The sequence below is a fragment of the Carlito syrichta genome, unplaced genomic scaffold (assembly GCF_000164805.1).
Source record: "Carlito syrichta isolate Samal-C Ts95f unplaced genomic scaffold, Tarsius_syrichta-2.0.1 Scaffold309641, whole genome shotgun sequence".
Classification (NCBI taxonomy): Eukaryota; Metazoa; Chordata; class Mammalia; order Primates; family Tarsiidae; genus Carlito; species Carlito syrichta.
In genome coordinates, this window is record NW_007253737.1 from 264,501 (window position 1) to 280,397 (window position 15,897).

Genomic DNA, 15,897 nt, shown 5'->3' on the forward strand with positions numbered 1-15,897 from the left:
AGGATGGGTGGACGCGTTCCAGCACCTGGAATAATTACAAAAAGCAAGCTGGATACTATTATTGCTAGCAGTATCGTTACAAACAATAAACAAAAATGGGGGCCAAACACACACTGGCGTTGGCCCAAAGGTAACATACTTTCAGCAGGCTTTTGAGAGCCTGTTGAAGCGTCTGCGCCGATGTGGTGTTAGCCATAGTCCTAAATAAGCTTGTCCCTGTTAACCGGGAACCTTATTGTCTCAACCGAGAGCCTTGCCTGTCCCACTTACCTGGGAACTTACCCTGTGACTAGTCACCCTGTCCGCGATGAGTTCTGAACAGCTGAGGTCCCCGTACGGGCCACCACTTGTCGCTCACCCCTGACCAGCAGGAAGGAGGCAACAACAACGTGTTCTTCTCAAAGCGGTTTATTCAGCCTTTACACCATGCCAGCTTCTTCTAGCTTCTTCTAGCTTCTTCTCCCTTCTTTCCCGTTGTCCCGTACTTATATCCCTTGGTCTCCACCCACAAGTCCCGTACCAGCGTGTCAGCAGTTCATAGGCTCTGCAGCGTTGCACTTGCACGGTGCGCAGTGAAGGAGGGCCCGGCGGTATATCATGCGCCTAATCATGGGACTTGGCAGAGGTCCCGGGCGCCATCTTGGCTCAGGCCGCGCTCTCCACACTCATCTCCATAAAAAGTATAAATAGGTCAGGCACGGTGGCTCACACCTGCAGTCCCAGCATTTTGGGAGGCCAAAGCAGAGGATCACTTGAGCCCAGCCTGGGCAACATAGTGAGACCTCATCTCTACAAAGAAAAAGAAAAGTCAAGCATGGTGGTATATGTCTGTAGTCCCAATTACTTGGGGAGTTGAGGAAGGGGGAGGATTGCTTGAGCCCAGAAGTGTAAGACTGTGGTGACCTGTGATTGTGCCACTGCACTCCAGTCTGGGCAACAGAGTGACACCCTGACTCAAAAAAACAAGCAAAAAAAGGTACAAACATGCCTATCATTTTCTCTGTCTAAAAAAAGAAAAATCTGTCTATTTAGCCCAGTTTCCTCTACTGTCTACCACTCCTTTTTTATTCCTTCTCTTTGCAGAAAGCGGTTGTCTAAATTTGCTTTCTCCAGTTCTTTAGCCAGTCTCTCTGTCAACATTTGTATTGAAGTAGAGAAAACAGGGACGGATATGCATGTACGGTCCAGTGAGTTAGCACAAAGTACATATAATGTCCGACCACTAAATAGATCAGCATGTTCTCCTAAACATAACTAAGCAGTTTTTCTAAGTTTGACCCCATAGATAGAATAATATATTATGCTTTTTGTATGTGTCTGACTTTGGTCACTCCATTTTGTGTTATTTATCCACATTATTACATGTGACTTTTTTTTGAGTCGAAGTCTCACTCTGTTGCCCAGGCTACAGTGTAGTAGCATGCTCATGGCCACCGCAGCCTTGACCTGCTGGGCTCAGGCAGTCTTTCCTCTTCTGCCTTCCAGGTAGCTGGAATTACAGGTATGTGCCACCATCCCCAGCTAATTTTTTGATTTACTGTAGAGACAAGGTCTTGCCAAGTTGCCCAGGCTGGTCTCAAACCTGTGGGCTCAAGCAATCCTCTTGCCCTCACCTCCCAAAGTGCTGAGATTATAGGTGTGAGTCACTGCATCCAGCTTATTGCATATGGTTGTGATTTTTTTATTGCTATATAAAATACTGTTGTGTAGCAAACCATAGTTTGTTTATGGATATTTGAGTTGTTCCCAGGTTTCACCTAGATGTCATCTTGAACATTCTTGTGCTTGACATTTGATTCACATATGAGTATGTTTTCGTTACATTCCAAGGAGGGATTTGCCATGTCAGATGGTATGCGTATGTTCAACTCTCATAGATGATGCTGATGGTTTTCCAAGTGATCATACTTATTTATGCTCTCACCCAGAGTTGGGGATATTGCTTCCTCCTCACCATTACTTGTTATTGGCACTCTGTGTGTTTGGCCGTTATGTAGGTTTGAAATGGTGCATCTCATTTGTTTGTTTTGTTTTGTTTTGGGTTTTGTTGGTTTGTCCAGTGAGGGGGTGGTAGTAGAGAGGTTGTCTTGCCCTTTTGTTTTTCCCCTTCTTATTATGGAAAAGTTTACTCACAATAATATTTTAACATCTGACTGTATACCCAAAACCCATCTTCGGCCACTGACTTACCAGCTCATGGCCACTTTTCTTTTATCTATGTGCCTGCCCACCCTCTTTTACCCTATTAGTTGATGCAGATCCTGGCATCATGGCAATTCATTTATATTATGTCAGCATGTGTCTATGGAGTGATATATACCTAAAAATACACAATGTGATATCATCAGTATCCAGTCATCATTCAAATTTCCAGTGGTTTGGAATGTCACAGTTTTGTTTTGTGTTGTTTAAATCAGTATTCTGAGAAGGTGCACACATTGTGTTAGTTGATATGACTTTTAATCTAATTTAATATACACATTTCCTCCATCTCTTTTTTCTTGGCGCTTATTTGTAGAAGAAACTTGGTCTTTTGTGTGTATGTGTCTGTGTCACTCCTTGGATTTTGTCATTGGTATCCCCACTGTATTAGCTTCCTACAGCTGCTGTAAAAAAAAAAATACTATTAATTTGGTGTCTTAAAACAACAGAAATTTATTCTCTTATAGTTCTGGTGACTAGAAGTCTGAAATCAAGGTGTTGGTATGGGTTGTTCCTTCTGAAGGCTCTCAGGGATAACTTATTCATGCCTTTGTCTTAGCTGATGGTGGCTGTTGGCAGCCTTTGCAGTCCTTGGCTTGTTGACACGGTACCCCATTCTCTGCCTCCAGTGGTCTTCCCTTCTTGTCTGTGTCTCAAATCTCCCTTTCTTATCTGTTATTAGGATTCCAGTTATTGGATGTATGGGTTACCCTAAATCCAGAAGGATTTCATCCTTAACTTAATCACATTTGCAAGGACCCTTATTTCAAGTAAGGTCACATTTAGGGTACCGAAGATTAGGACTTAGATATATCTTTTTAAAAAAACTCAGTTCAGTCAACTATTACACCCACAGCGTAATTTCATTCATTCCATGCTGTGCATTTTCTGTCAGTTGTTATTGAATCAAAGTTTTTATCAGATTCTTTTTTACTTTCTGCTTCTTGTGGGAAGACTACTTCATAGTTTGATTATTTAGTCTTCGGCTGGGAGATACACGATGTCTGGTGTCACCCTTTTTGAAGTGTTGGCAGCCCTGAGGACCAGTACCTGGACCCATTCATGACCTGGTATTATCAACAGATATGTTCTGGTTCTAGACATTTTCTCCCAAACCCATTCTCATCGGGCGTTTGCTCCTGCCACTTGGCCAACACTAATCATGTCGGGCACTCAGGACTTCCACCTTGCTCACCCAATGGAGTTTTTCAGGCAGAGCCTTCCCTGGCATCTCTGCTGCATGGCACGGTTGCTCTCTAACTCTTCTCCTCCTTGATAAACCTTTTTCCCGTGACTTCCAGGAGCTTGCTGAGGTCTGTGTAAATAAAACACATAGGCATGATAACTGTAAACACTTTATGGGTTTTGATTTTAATAACATGAAGCAGAAAGGAGATGTGGCACGCAAGAAGCCGCCGCTCAAGAGTCACAGCGGTTGCTTCCTGGAGGTCGACTGGCGGGAGATGGGCAGGAATGGGGAACAGACCTGCTGTATTTTCCGAAAAGTCTTTTCACACTGTCTGGCTTTTTCAGTAATGTTCTTGTGTTACTCGAGAAAACAAAAGTCGCTTTGAGAAAATACTTCGTCGACGTACTGCTTTCGTTTTGCCATAGATATGCCTGGCGAGTGTGTGTCTTGTATTTTTCTTCCTTCGATGCCCTTGGGCTGCTACTCTCCGGGTCTGTCTCTTGTCTCTTTCAGAACGGCAGTCCGGAAAACCCTCATTCCTCCTCAGCCTCCTGATGTGGCTGTTCCTCGAGTGGAGAGCGCTCTGCGGAGTACATCCGGGTCGCCTAGGCCTGCAGGGTGAGCACACACGTGTTCTTGCCACACTTGCTTCTCATTGCACACCGTCATCGAGGGAAGAGTCTAATAAGCGTGTGTCTTTCGGGCGCGGGGTGGAGCATAGTCACTGTGTTGCTAGGCTGGAGTGCAGTGGCTGTTCTTGGGCTCAATGAGAGCGTGCTCCTGCCTCTCCTGGGCCTTAGCGATCCTCCCTCCTCACCTCCCAAGTAGCTGGGATTGTAGGCATGTACCGCATGCCAGCTGGCATGGCCAGCTTACACACAACACTCCCTACCTGCATGACCTGAGTTTGCTTTCAGCCTCTCTGATCCCCACTTGCCTCAGTGTTGAAGTGGGCATACTTACAACATCTGCCTCCTAGGACTCCTGTCTAAAGGAAATGATGTGTTTAAAGCACTTAGAACAGAACCTGCCTCACGGTAACCTTGTTATTATCAGAAGTGACGTTACAACAGTCATTAATACATGCTTTTTCTTTGTTCTTTATCCTCTTAATTCCAAAAGTGATATTATTTTGGAAAAAGTAATTAGACAATATAAAAATATTTAAAGTATAAAGTGAAAAATAATTTTCATTCCCTTTCCACATAGCCAGTCCCACTTCCCAGAATAATATTGATGGTTAACATTGTTAAGTATCTTTCCACATCTTTTTCTGTGTACACATGTAGACAGATTGATAGATTCTTAAAAATGAGGTCTTGCTGATTGGATTGTTTTACATCTTGCACTTTTTCTTGTATCAGTAATAGTATACCTTGTTGGTCTTTTTAGATCTACTTCTTCATTAAACTGTGATCACGAAAAAAATGATGATACCTTCTTTGTGCTGGCTGTCATTTTAGGACTTGGGCATATATAGCCGTGATGAAAATTGATGTAGGGTGTCTATTCCCCTTAAGCTTACTTCCTAGTGGGTGTGGATTAATACTCAATATATGGGGGAAAAGACACAGTCTAAAGGGAATAAAAAGTGACGGGATGAAGAGGAGGTGATGATTTACAGAAAGCCTTCTCTGAGCAGAGCTTGAAGGAATAAGCCACATGTTCCCAGATTTTGGTGTAGGGGTACTTGCAGTCTTCACTCACATATTAGTACAGAAACATATGAATGACCATGCAAGCCGAGACTGCAAAGTGATCCTAATAATCAGTAGAGAGAGATCAGTTATTCTGTGATCTTTAAACACTTCTGGGAAAGTACTGAAAACTGTCTTACTGTCTGTTGTAATCCATGGAGAAATGAAAAAAAGTGAAACTAATACCTACCTAGTACAGTGGAAGTTAAAGCATTAGAAACATAAGAGTTGTTGGGACAGTGCTTGCCTCCTTCTCATTGTCTGTTTACCATACAGAGCAAGAATCCTTCTAAGCCTTGAGGAATTTCATACTCTTAAGTTTGGATCCACTTGCAACATTTTAGCCTTTGCATTTTCAATGTTGCAAAACGTCTCCAAGAGTTCTTTGATATGAAGTTTTTTTGCCAGCATCATTTCCAGGGTCTTCATCCTTCATCTTCCTTATTAAAACTGCTTTCCTTCACTGCTGCTTGGGCTTCGGATGTAGATTTCATAACAACATCTTTCTCTGTGCTTAACACCAGTCATTTATGATGACTTCTGAAATTATGAAGCCAGCCTTTATTGGCAGTAAAAGGTTTTTCTTCATTTTCCTGAATACTGTTTTCTTTCAGTGTGGCAACTCACTTCAACACTTTGGCCTTGAATGATTGTGGTTTTTTTAAAAAATTAATGTCTCCAATCCAAAGTAGAAGCAAGCACTCCATTTCCGTCATAAGCAGCTTTCTGTTCCTAGTGAGGTTAAAACTAAAAGATGACATTACAGTGATTTTACCTTCTTTTTTTAATATTCATTGAACTTTTTCATTATGGTCCTTACCACAACTTTGTAGAAGCCTAGATTTCGTCTTCTCTTTGCTGGACCATTTTCAGATCCTCTATCCTCATGCAGTTTTACTTCTAGCATTATCATTTTGTCATTTTTGGTTGCATTTTTATCTTTATTGGCCAGTTCTCTCTTTCAGTCTTCCATTTTTAGAAAATTTCACATTGGTTTATCACTGGGAAACCAGAAGAATACAACTAAACGCTTTACTGTCTTCAGATATACAGTGACTGAAAAAGAAGTGATGTGATTGGTCACTGATTATGATGCATACCCGTTCGCCTACATAGTGATCTGGGGACTCCAGAGCCAGCAGCAAATTCTAGCTATATGCAGTTTCTCACAGTTAATATACGCTGCTTACTAAAATCCGAACAGTGTTGCTGGGGACTGATGTGAAATAGCTAAACATAGGTGTCATATAACCATGGGCATGTGTCCTGAGGAATATGCATCATTAGGCAATTCCGTCATTGTGTGAACATCACAGAGTATGCACACAAACTTAGGCGGTATAGCCCACTACACACCATCATATATGTGGTTCATTGTTTACTGAAACGTCCTTATGCATTCCTCAGCTAATGAACACTTAGGCTATTTTTATTTATCACTGTTAAGACTGCAGTGAATGTCTTCATTCTTCTGCCATTGAACTTTGCAGTTGTTTCTCTGGGACATTCCTGGAAGTAGTAGTGCTGGTCAAAGTAAATGGTGTTTAAAGTCTGGTTTCCAATCACTGTTCCCATCTGCTTCCTCATGAAACATGTTTTCCCATTTTCTCCACATTCTTAACCAACTCTAGATAATTAATTTTTAAAAATGTGATGCATTCCTTTTCATTGGTTAAAATTGGTGATGGTGGTCTTTTTTTGGGAAAACAGTAGAAATGGACTTAATTTTAAAGTGTTAGTCCTGAAGATGAAAGCATGCTATGAAGTACAAGTCTATCCCTAGGAACAACAGCAAGTGTAGAAATGGGCTGAGCAGCAGCTGTTTGTCAAGTTTTTCCTGGACTTAGTGTGGCTCAGAGAAGTTGTGGAGGTAGGGCACCTCACCAGCACCCAGAATTTAAACACTGGCCTTATTTGCAGTAGTCAGCCTGTGTCTGCGGCCTCTGAAAGAGGAGAGCATTTGGATTGTGAGAAAATAACTAGCTGGAAGTGTAGACTCCCCACACTGCCACATCCAAGTCAAAGGAGTCTCATGTGAATGGCTGTTGTTAGGAATAGCCCAACTCCGTTCAGTAATAATAAAAGGATTAATACAAAAATTTAGGCATAGGAAAAGAATAACAAAATATCCTAGTCTGTTTACTCAGGACACTGACTAGAAAGTATTGACAGGGGACAGATGAAATTTATAACAAAGCATTCCACCATAAATTTAAATAGCTTAGCAAAATAGCCACTTCTCTGAAAGAAAACACAAAGATGAAATGCCAAGACTCCCAGAGGAAGTGACACAACAAAGGAATAACACATGAGTTAGCAGAACTCAGTAGAGAACTAACTAGAAAATATTATAGAATGAAAACAAAATTGAAACTGCAGAAAAGAGTACAGGTTATAGAGGGTAGAAATGAAAAAATGAATAAAATAAAAACAAAAACCATATAGAACACACGTTGAGAGAAGTAAGATCAAATGTGTGTTATGTAAATGGCTTTATTATAGATGTTTTGTAGATTGAATTATCTCCCCAAAATTCATATGATGAAGTCTTAACCCCAAGTAGGGTGGAACCCTCCCAACTTCATATGACTGGTATTCTTTTTTTTTTTTTTTTTTTTGATGCAGGGTCTTACTCTGTCACCCAGGCTGGAATGCAGTGGCACTATTACAGGACTACAGGCATGCACCACCATGCCTGGCTAATTTTTCTCTTTGTTATAGAGACAGGGTTTCATTTTGTTGCCCAGGTCTCAAACTCAAGCAATCCTCCTGGCCTCAGCCTCCCCAGGTGCTGGGATTATGAGGTGTGAGCCACCGTGCCTGGCTGGTATAAAAGGGGGAAGTTAGGACACAGACACAGACATACACAGTGCTGTGCGAACATGAAGGTCGAGATTGAGGTGGTGCCAAGAAATAGCCACGATTGCCAACAAAGCCTCCAGAAGCTGGGGGAGGGACACAGAAGAGCCTACCTCCCTCCCAGCCCTTAGAAAGAATCAGTCCTGTGAGACAATAAATTTATGTTGTTTAAACCCCAAATTTGTGGTGCTTTGCTATGGCAGCCCTAGCAAACTAGTACGGGCCTTAACTCACCTGGTGTAATAACCTTTTTCCAGATTAAATTTCAGAGCAAAACTCAGCCTGTGTTGTATATATAGAGGTCTACCTAAAACGAAGTGATTCATGGGAGTTGAAATGAATCATTAGGTAAAGATAGGGTGGTTTGGTAAACCTGGTCTATACTTACTTACAAGAGGAAACTGTTATATTATCAGGAATTTTTTGAGCCAGTCGTTAAATATAGCCTTAAAAAAATTGTATTACTATGCATAAACTCAAAACAAATGTAGGGTCAGGTCCAGTGGCTCACACTGTGGTCCCAGCACTGTAAAAGGTCGAGGTAGAAGGATCACTTGATCCAGGAGTTCAAGCCCGGCCTGGGCAGCATATCAAGACCCTGTCTCTATTTTTAAATATGTAGTCAATATCTAAAACTCCTTCCTCCCTGGCTAAGCTAACACATTTTATTATCATTGTGGTGGAAATAATGTATAGAGGTGTGCTACTTCCTATCTCTTCCCAACTCCATATTTAGTGATTTCACATTGGCAGCTTGAAATTGGCCCTGGTAGACGTCATAATGATTTATCTCAGCAGAGGTTGGTAAACTTTCTCAGTAAAGGGCAAAGTGATAAATTATCTTAGGTTTTATAGGTATCTTAGGTTTTATAGGTGTAGTCTCTGTCGTGAGAGCTCAGCTCTGCTATAACAGAAAAGCAGCAGTAGACAATACATAAATAGTTGTGGCTGTGGTCCAAGAAGACCTTTATTTGCTAAACAGCTGCTGGTCCAGGGTACAGTTTGTCAACTCCTGATCTAGACTTAAGACAATGGTAAAGAAAATGTTAATCATACAGATTAAACTTAAAAGTGTTTATCTGTAGCCTTTACATTGTGAAGAAGCCAAACGTTTAAGGAAGTGTTCTTCGTATATTCAAAAACCATTATCTAGCAGAAGGGTGGGAGAGAAGTAAGGGATGAAATACTACCTCTTGGTTACAGTGGTGAGTACACTAAAAGCCTAGACTCTATCACTGTGCAGTGTAACCATGTAACACAACCGCACTTACACCCCTAAGTCTATAAAAGTTAAAACAACCATCATCTGACTCAGAGAAGAAACTTCACATGTCATTGTGAATTTTCCCCTTTTCCTGCTCATATTGGCTAATAGCATTTCATGGAAACATCTTTTGTGCGATTTCAATCTTTCTAAATGTATTGAAGGTTGAATTTTGACTTCATCCAAGTTCTTCCCTAGAGAATGTTCTGTGTGCCCTTGAGAAGAATGTGCATTCTGCTGTATTGGATGTAGTGTTCTGTATATGTCAGGATAGTTGGCTTAGTATACAAGTCCTCTGCTTGCTTGCTGAGCTTCTTTCTGGAAGTTCTATCTGCTGTTGAAAGTGGGGTATTGAAGTATTTTCTTGCAGGACTATCTATTTGTCCCATTAATTCTGTCAGTATTTGCATCAGATATTCTGGAGCTCTGTTCTTTGATGTGTATAGGTTTATAATTGCTCATATATATATGGTTTGGTTTTTTTTTTTTGATTTGGAGTCTCACTCGGTCACCCAGACTGGAGTGCAGTGGCTGCTTCCGGCCACCGCAGCCTCGACCTGCTGGGCTCCGGCAATCCTTCTGCCTCAGCCTTCCAAGTAGCCGGAATTACAGGCATACGCTACCATGCCCAGCTGATTTTTTTAAAAATTTATTGTAGAGATGAGGTCTCGCTGCCCAGGCGGATCTCAAACCCGCGGGCTCAGGCAATCCACTCACCTCAGCCTCCCAAAGGCGCGGGATTACAGGCTGAGCCACTGAGCCCGGCTGATTTGGTTTTTTTTTTTTGAGTCAAAGTCTCACTCTGTCACACAGGCTAGAGTGCAGTGGCATGCTCATGGCCATTGTAACCTCAACCTGCTGGGCTCAGGCGATCCTTCCTCCTCAGCCTTCCAAGTAGCTGGAACCCAGGCATGTACCACCACGCCTAGCTAAGTTTTTGATTCATTGTAGAGAACGTGGTCTCACCAAGTTGCTCAGGCTGGTCTCGAACCGGTGGGTTCAGGCAATCTTCTCACCTCAGCCTCCCAAAGTGTTGGGATTATAGTTGTTAGCCATCGCTCCCAGCCCTTATTTTATTTTAGTGTGGTAAAAACAGTTAACATGAGATCTGCCCTCTTAAAAAGAATACAAGTGTTTATCACAGTCTTGTTGATTGTAGGTACAGTGTTGTATAACAGGTCTCTAGAACGTCTTCGTCTTGCTTAACTGAAACTCCATACCCTTGGATTAGTAGCACCCTTCGTGACTCGCCTGGGCAACTTGGCGAGACCTCATCTCTACAATAAATCAAAATTTAGCCGGGTGTGGTAGCGCGTTCCTGTAGTTCCAGCTACTTGGAAGGCTGAGGCGGAAGGATCGCTGGAGCCCAGCAGGTTGAGGCTGCGGTGGCTGGGAGCGGTCACTGCACTCCAGTCTGGGTGACAGAGTGAGACTCCAACTCAAAAAATAAAATAAAATAGAAGTAGCACTCCATGTCTCCCTCCTCATTACCTTCTAATGTGTTATTCATCAATATATGATGTCCTTTGTCTCTTGAAACAGGTTTGTTTTAAAGTCTCTTTTGTCTGATAGTGGTATAACTTCCCAGATTTCTTTTGGTTACTGTTTGCATGGAATATCTTTTTCCATTCTTTCACTTTTTTACGGTATTGAAGCTAAATTGGTATCAAGTCAAATTAGATTGATACAAATTTAGAATGTTAATTGCAATCCCATGGTAACCAGTAAAAAATTACACCTGGCTGAGGTGAACGGATTGCCTGAGCCCGTGGGTTCGAGACTCACCTGGGCAGCGAGACCTCATCTCTACAATAAATCAAAAAATCAGCTGGGCATGGTAGCGCATTCCTGTAATTCCGGCTACTCGGAAGGCTGAGGCGGAAGGATTGCCGGAGCCCAGCAGGTGAGGCTGCGGTGGCCGGGAGTGGCCACTGCACTCCAGTCCAGGCGACAAAGTGAGACTCCAACTCAAAAAAAAAAAAAAAAAAAAAAGAAGCTGGGCTCAGTGGCTCAGCCTGTAATCCCGTGCCTTGGGAGGCTGAAGTGAGTGGATTGCCTGAGCCCGCGGGTTCGAGACCCGCCTGGGCAACTTGGCGAGACCTCATCTCTACAATAAATCAAAAAATCAGCCGGGCATGGTAGCGCGCGCCTGTAGTTCCAGCTACTTGGAAGACTGAGGCGGAAGGATCGCCGGAGCCCAGCAGGTCAAGGCTGCGGTGGCCGGGATCGGCCACTGCACTCCAGTCTGGGCGACAGAGTGAGACTCCAACTCAAAAAAAAAAAAAGAAAAGGGAAAAAAAAAAGTATGAGGTGTGTATAGAAACGAGAATATGTGGCCCATACACAATTTTAAAAAAAGCAATCAACAAACTGTTACTGAAGAAGCATGGAAGTTAACAAAGGATGTAAATGCCATTGTATCTATAAATAACGATCTATGATTGCATATAATTAATATGTATAATAATCTAATGAAGCCGGGCTCGGTGGCTCAGCCTGTAATCCCAGCACTTTGGGAGGCTGAGGTGAGTGAATTGCCTGAGCCCGCCGGTTCAAGACCCACCTGGCAACTTGGCAAAACCTGATCTCTACAATAAATAAAAAAAATTAGCCGGGCGTGGTAGCACGCGCCTGTAATTCCAGCTACCTGGAAGGCTGAGGCGGAAGGATTGCCGGAACCCAGCAGGTTGAGGCTGTGGTGGCCGGGAGCGGCCACTGCACTCCAATCTGGGTGACAGAGTGAGACTCCAACTCAAAAAAAAAATAGTAATAGTAATCTAATGACATTGGCTCCTTTTAATGCAACCTTGTATTTTGGAGGTCATCCAGGTTGTCATGTGTATCAATAATTTGCTCTTTTTTGGGGGTGGTTGGTAGCACGTTATTTGTATGCATGTCCTGGAACTTATCCATTTGCTTATTTAAGTACATATGGGGCTACGTCTAGCTTGGGGCTATCATAGGTAGAGTTACTATAAACATTTATGTACATTTATATACAGCTTTTTTGTATATTTACTTTTCTTGAGGACAAAAAAATCCCAAGTTTGCAATTGCTAGTCCAAGAATACAGCAGTAAAAGTCAAAAGTGTGTGTATGTGTCCAAATTTCACTGTGTCACCCAGGCTGAAGTACAGTGGCACGACCGTAACTGACTACAGCCTCAACCTCCTCAACTCGAGGGATCTCTGCCTTTGCTTCCTGAGTAGCTGGGACTGCAGGTGCACACCACATCTGGCTAGTCTTTCTACTTTTTGTAGAGACGGAGTCTCACTTTGTTGCCTCGAACCCCTGGGGTCAGGCAGTCCTACCTTGACCTTCCGAAATGCTGGAATTATAGACGAGGCCACCACACGCAGCCAAAAACATTTTTTAAAAACTCTCTCAACAACAGTACAGAAATCTCAGTGTCCTCTGGTCACCAAGAAGTTTGTGAGGATTTCTCCCCACCAACAACCAATCAATCACATCTGTAGCAGATACCAGCTGGGTGTCCTCCAGTTCAGTCCCAACACTATGTGCTTGGAGATAGCATCAGATCTCAGGAGTAGAGTGGAGATCCTACAAGACTGTCCCCCACTTCTGTTGCTAACTGCATGCCCGGCTTGTTTTGCCTGTGCTTCTGACTGACCAGCTGTAAATCTGGGTTCTTGCCACCCCTGTCTTAAGTTGGATTAATTTGCTAGAGCAGCTCATAGAACTCAGGGAAGCGCCTAGGCTTACCAGTTTGTTGCAAAGGTTACAGATGAAGAGATGCATAGGCATAGGGAGAAGTGTAGGGAAAGCTTCCGTGTCCTCTCTGGGCACACTACTTTCTGGAGGCCTCTATGTGTTCAGCTATTTGGGTGCTCCTGAAACTCAGTCTTTTGGGGGTGTTTGTGGACGCTTCAGTACATAGGCTTGACTAATTAAATTACTGACTAGCCGGGCTCAGTGGCTCAGCCTGTAATCCCGCGCTTTGGGAAGCTGAGGTGAGTGGATTGCCTGAGCCTGCGGGTTCGAGATCCACCTGGGCAACTTGGCGAGACCTCATCTCTACAATAAATCAAAAAATTAACCGGGCTTGTTAGTGCGCGCCTGTAGTTCCAGCTACTCGGAAGGCTGAGTAGAAGGATCGCCGGAGCCCAGCAGGTCGAGGCTGCGGTGGCCGGGAGCGGCCACTGCACTACAGTCTGGCCGACAGAGTGAGACTCCAACTCAAAAAATAAATAAATAAATAAGTAAGTAGTTCACTGACTGCTGGTGATTAGTAATCTTCAACCCCGCTCAGCTGTAGTTTAGGGGAAAAAAGGGCAGCCCTCTCGAGTCCCCTCCCACTATGGGAGCTTTTCTGTCCTCTCAGTAAATCCTGCTTTCAAAAAAAACAGCATGAATGTTACAAAATGCTAGGAGAAAAAATTATGTAAATGTAATGAAAATTGGTTGTCCTTTAATATGACTGATTTATTTAAAGTGTTGTTTTCTAAGTTAATTTTATTACTGCTTGTAAAAACTTGGTAGGGGTGGGGCATACATAATATTTTTAAAACCTGCACTCCCTTCAAAAGTTACCTTCATGTTGAGCTCTTAGAATCAAGGAATAGAGTGTCAGTTGTGTGTATGCTGTACAAAAATAATCGGAGAAATACCCACCTTCTGAGATGTTGCGGGTTAAGGCAGTGTTCTCTTATTTGCTACGTGTGCACTGCTTTTGTGTTTCAGTGCCAAACCCAAGTCTGAGATCCACGTGTCGATGGCCACTCCAGTGACTGTGTCCATGGAGACCGTATCCAGTCAAAATAACGATCAGCCTGCCATTGCCGTCCCTCCAGCTGCCCAGCAGCCCCCACCAGCCATTCCAACCATGATTGCGGCCGCCAGTCCCCCATCACAACCAGCCGTCGCCCTCTCAACCATTCCCGGAGCGGTCCCTGCCACTCCGCCCATCACCACTATTGCCGCAGCACCTCCACCGTCGGCCACTGTGGGTGGCAGTCTCCCCTCTGTCTTGGGCCCTCCTGTGCCTGAGATTAAAGTAAAAGAAGAAGTGGAACCAATGGACATCATGAGGCCGGTTTCCGGTAAGTTTGCTCATAGTACCCTCTGTGGCAGTTGCTTCTTCCCCTTTGCTAACTCTCCTCTAGAGTCCACACTCCCGTGTGACCCTCAGCCAGGAAGCCAGACTCCTTAATGCTCAGTGTTGTATTTCTGACCAGAATCGTGGAGGAGATGGATATTTCCCCATGGTCATCCTTTTTTTTTTCTTTGAGTTGGAGTCTCACTCTGTCACCCAGGCTGGAGTGCAGTGGCACGGCTCCTGGCCACCGCAGCCTCGACCTGCTGGGCTCAGGTGATCCTTCCGCCTCAGCCTTCCAAGTAGCCAGAATTATAGGCGTGTGTCACCATGCCCAGCTAATTTTTTTTTTTTAAGTGTAGAGATGAGGCCTCACCAAGTTGCCCAGGTTGGTCTTGAACCCCTGGGCTCAGGCAGTCCTCTTGCCTCGGCCTCTCAAAGTACTGAGATTACAGGCTTCAGCCATCCCGCCTGGCCAGAAAACCAAATTTTCTTGTATTCTGTCTCTGTTTCCCCTTGACTTGCCAGTCTGCCAGCCTATATCTTAATTATTAGTCTCTGTTCCCTTGTCTCCATTATTGCTTTTTCCTCCATTTTTTTTTTAAGTCAGATTCTCACTCTGTCGCTTAGGCTAGAGTGCAGGGGCACGCTCACAGCCACTGCAGCCTCAACCTGCTGGGCTCAGGCGATCCTTTCGCCTCAGCTTTCCAAGTAGCTGGAACTACAGGTGTGCATCACCACACCCGGCTAATTTTTGATTTATTGTAGAGATGAGGTCTCACCATGTTGCCCAGGCTGGTCTCGAACCCATGGGCTCAGGTAATCCTCTCGCTTTGACCTCCCAAAGTGCTGGGATTATAGGCTTGTGCCACCACGCCCCACTGATTATCCTTTAATATAGCTTTGTTGGATTTATTATGAAAATACTACCATGTAGAGGGGGTTCCAATATGGTCATAGCTAAGTACTTTTTGTTTTGCAAATTATTCCCAGTTTTTGTTACCTTACCATGCAATAAAGATTTGAACCACTGGTCAGGCATAGTGATTCATACCTGTAACCCCACTGCTTTGGGAAGGCCAAGCTGGAGGATCACTTGAGGCCAGAGTTCAAGAGCAGCCTGGGCAACATAGCGAGACCCCATCTTTACAAAAAATAAAAATTAACTGGGTGGTGGCACATACCTGTAGTCTCAGCTATTGGGAGACTGAAACAAGAGGATTCCTTGAGCCCCCAGGAGTTTGCGGCTACAGTGAGCTATGATTGTGCGACCGTACTCCAACTTGGGCAACACAACAAAATGATCTCTTTATAAAAAATTAGCCAGGCATAGTGGTGCGTGCCTATAGTCCTAGCTTTTGAAAGGCTGGGAGGATTCCTTGAGCCCAGGAGTTTGAGACTGCAGTAAACTATGATTGTGCCACTGCACTCCAGGCTGGGTGACAGTGAGACTCTGTCTCTTTATAAAAAAAAAAAGAAAGAAAGAAAGAGAAGATTTATGTTGCTGATAAGCTTATGTGTAATTAGTGCAATTTTAAAACTATTCATTACTCCTCTTCATCTTAACTATAACCTTCCAGCTTGTGAAAGTAAAATTATTTTGGAGGTTTTTTGTTTTCTTTTTTTTTTTTTC

At 43.5% G+C, this 15,897-nt stretch overlaps 1 protein-coding gene across 11 annotated transcripts in view; it reads left to right on the forward strand.

The window, feature by feature from the left end:
• The window catches only part of SAP130 (Sin3A associated protein 130), an 87,851-nt gene that overhangs the window by 53,886 nt on the left and 18,068 nt on the right, over positions 1 to 15,897 (forward strand). For 7 of the 11 annotated variants that reach the window (XM_008067476.1, XM_021717294.1, XM_021717296.1 and 4 more), the window contains exons 14-15: positions 3,905 to 4,009; positions 13,913 to 14,271. In XM_008067476.1, the coding sequence (XP_008065667.1) occupies positions 3,905 to 4,009; positions 13,913 to 14,271 (464 nt within the window). The remainder of the gene's footprint in view (positions 1 to 3,904; positions 4,010 to 13,912; positions 14,272 to 15,897) is intronic. The other 4 variants (XM_008067477.1, XM_021717299.1, XM_021717302.1 and 1 more) reach the window with 1 other exon arrangement.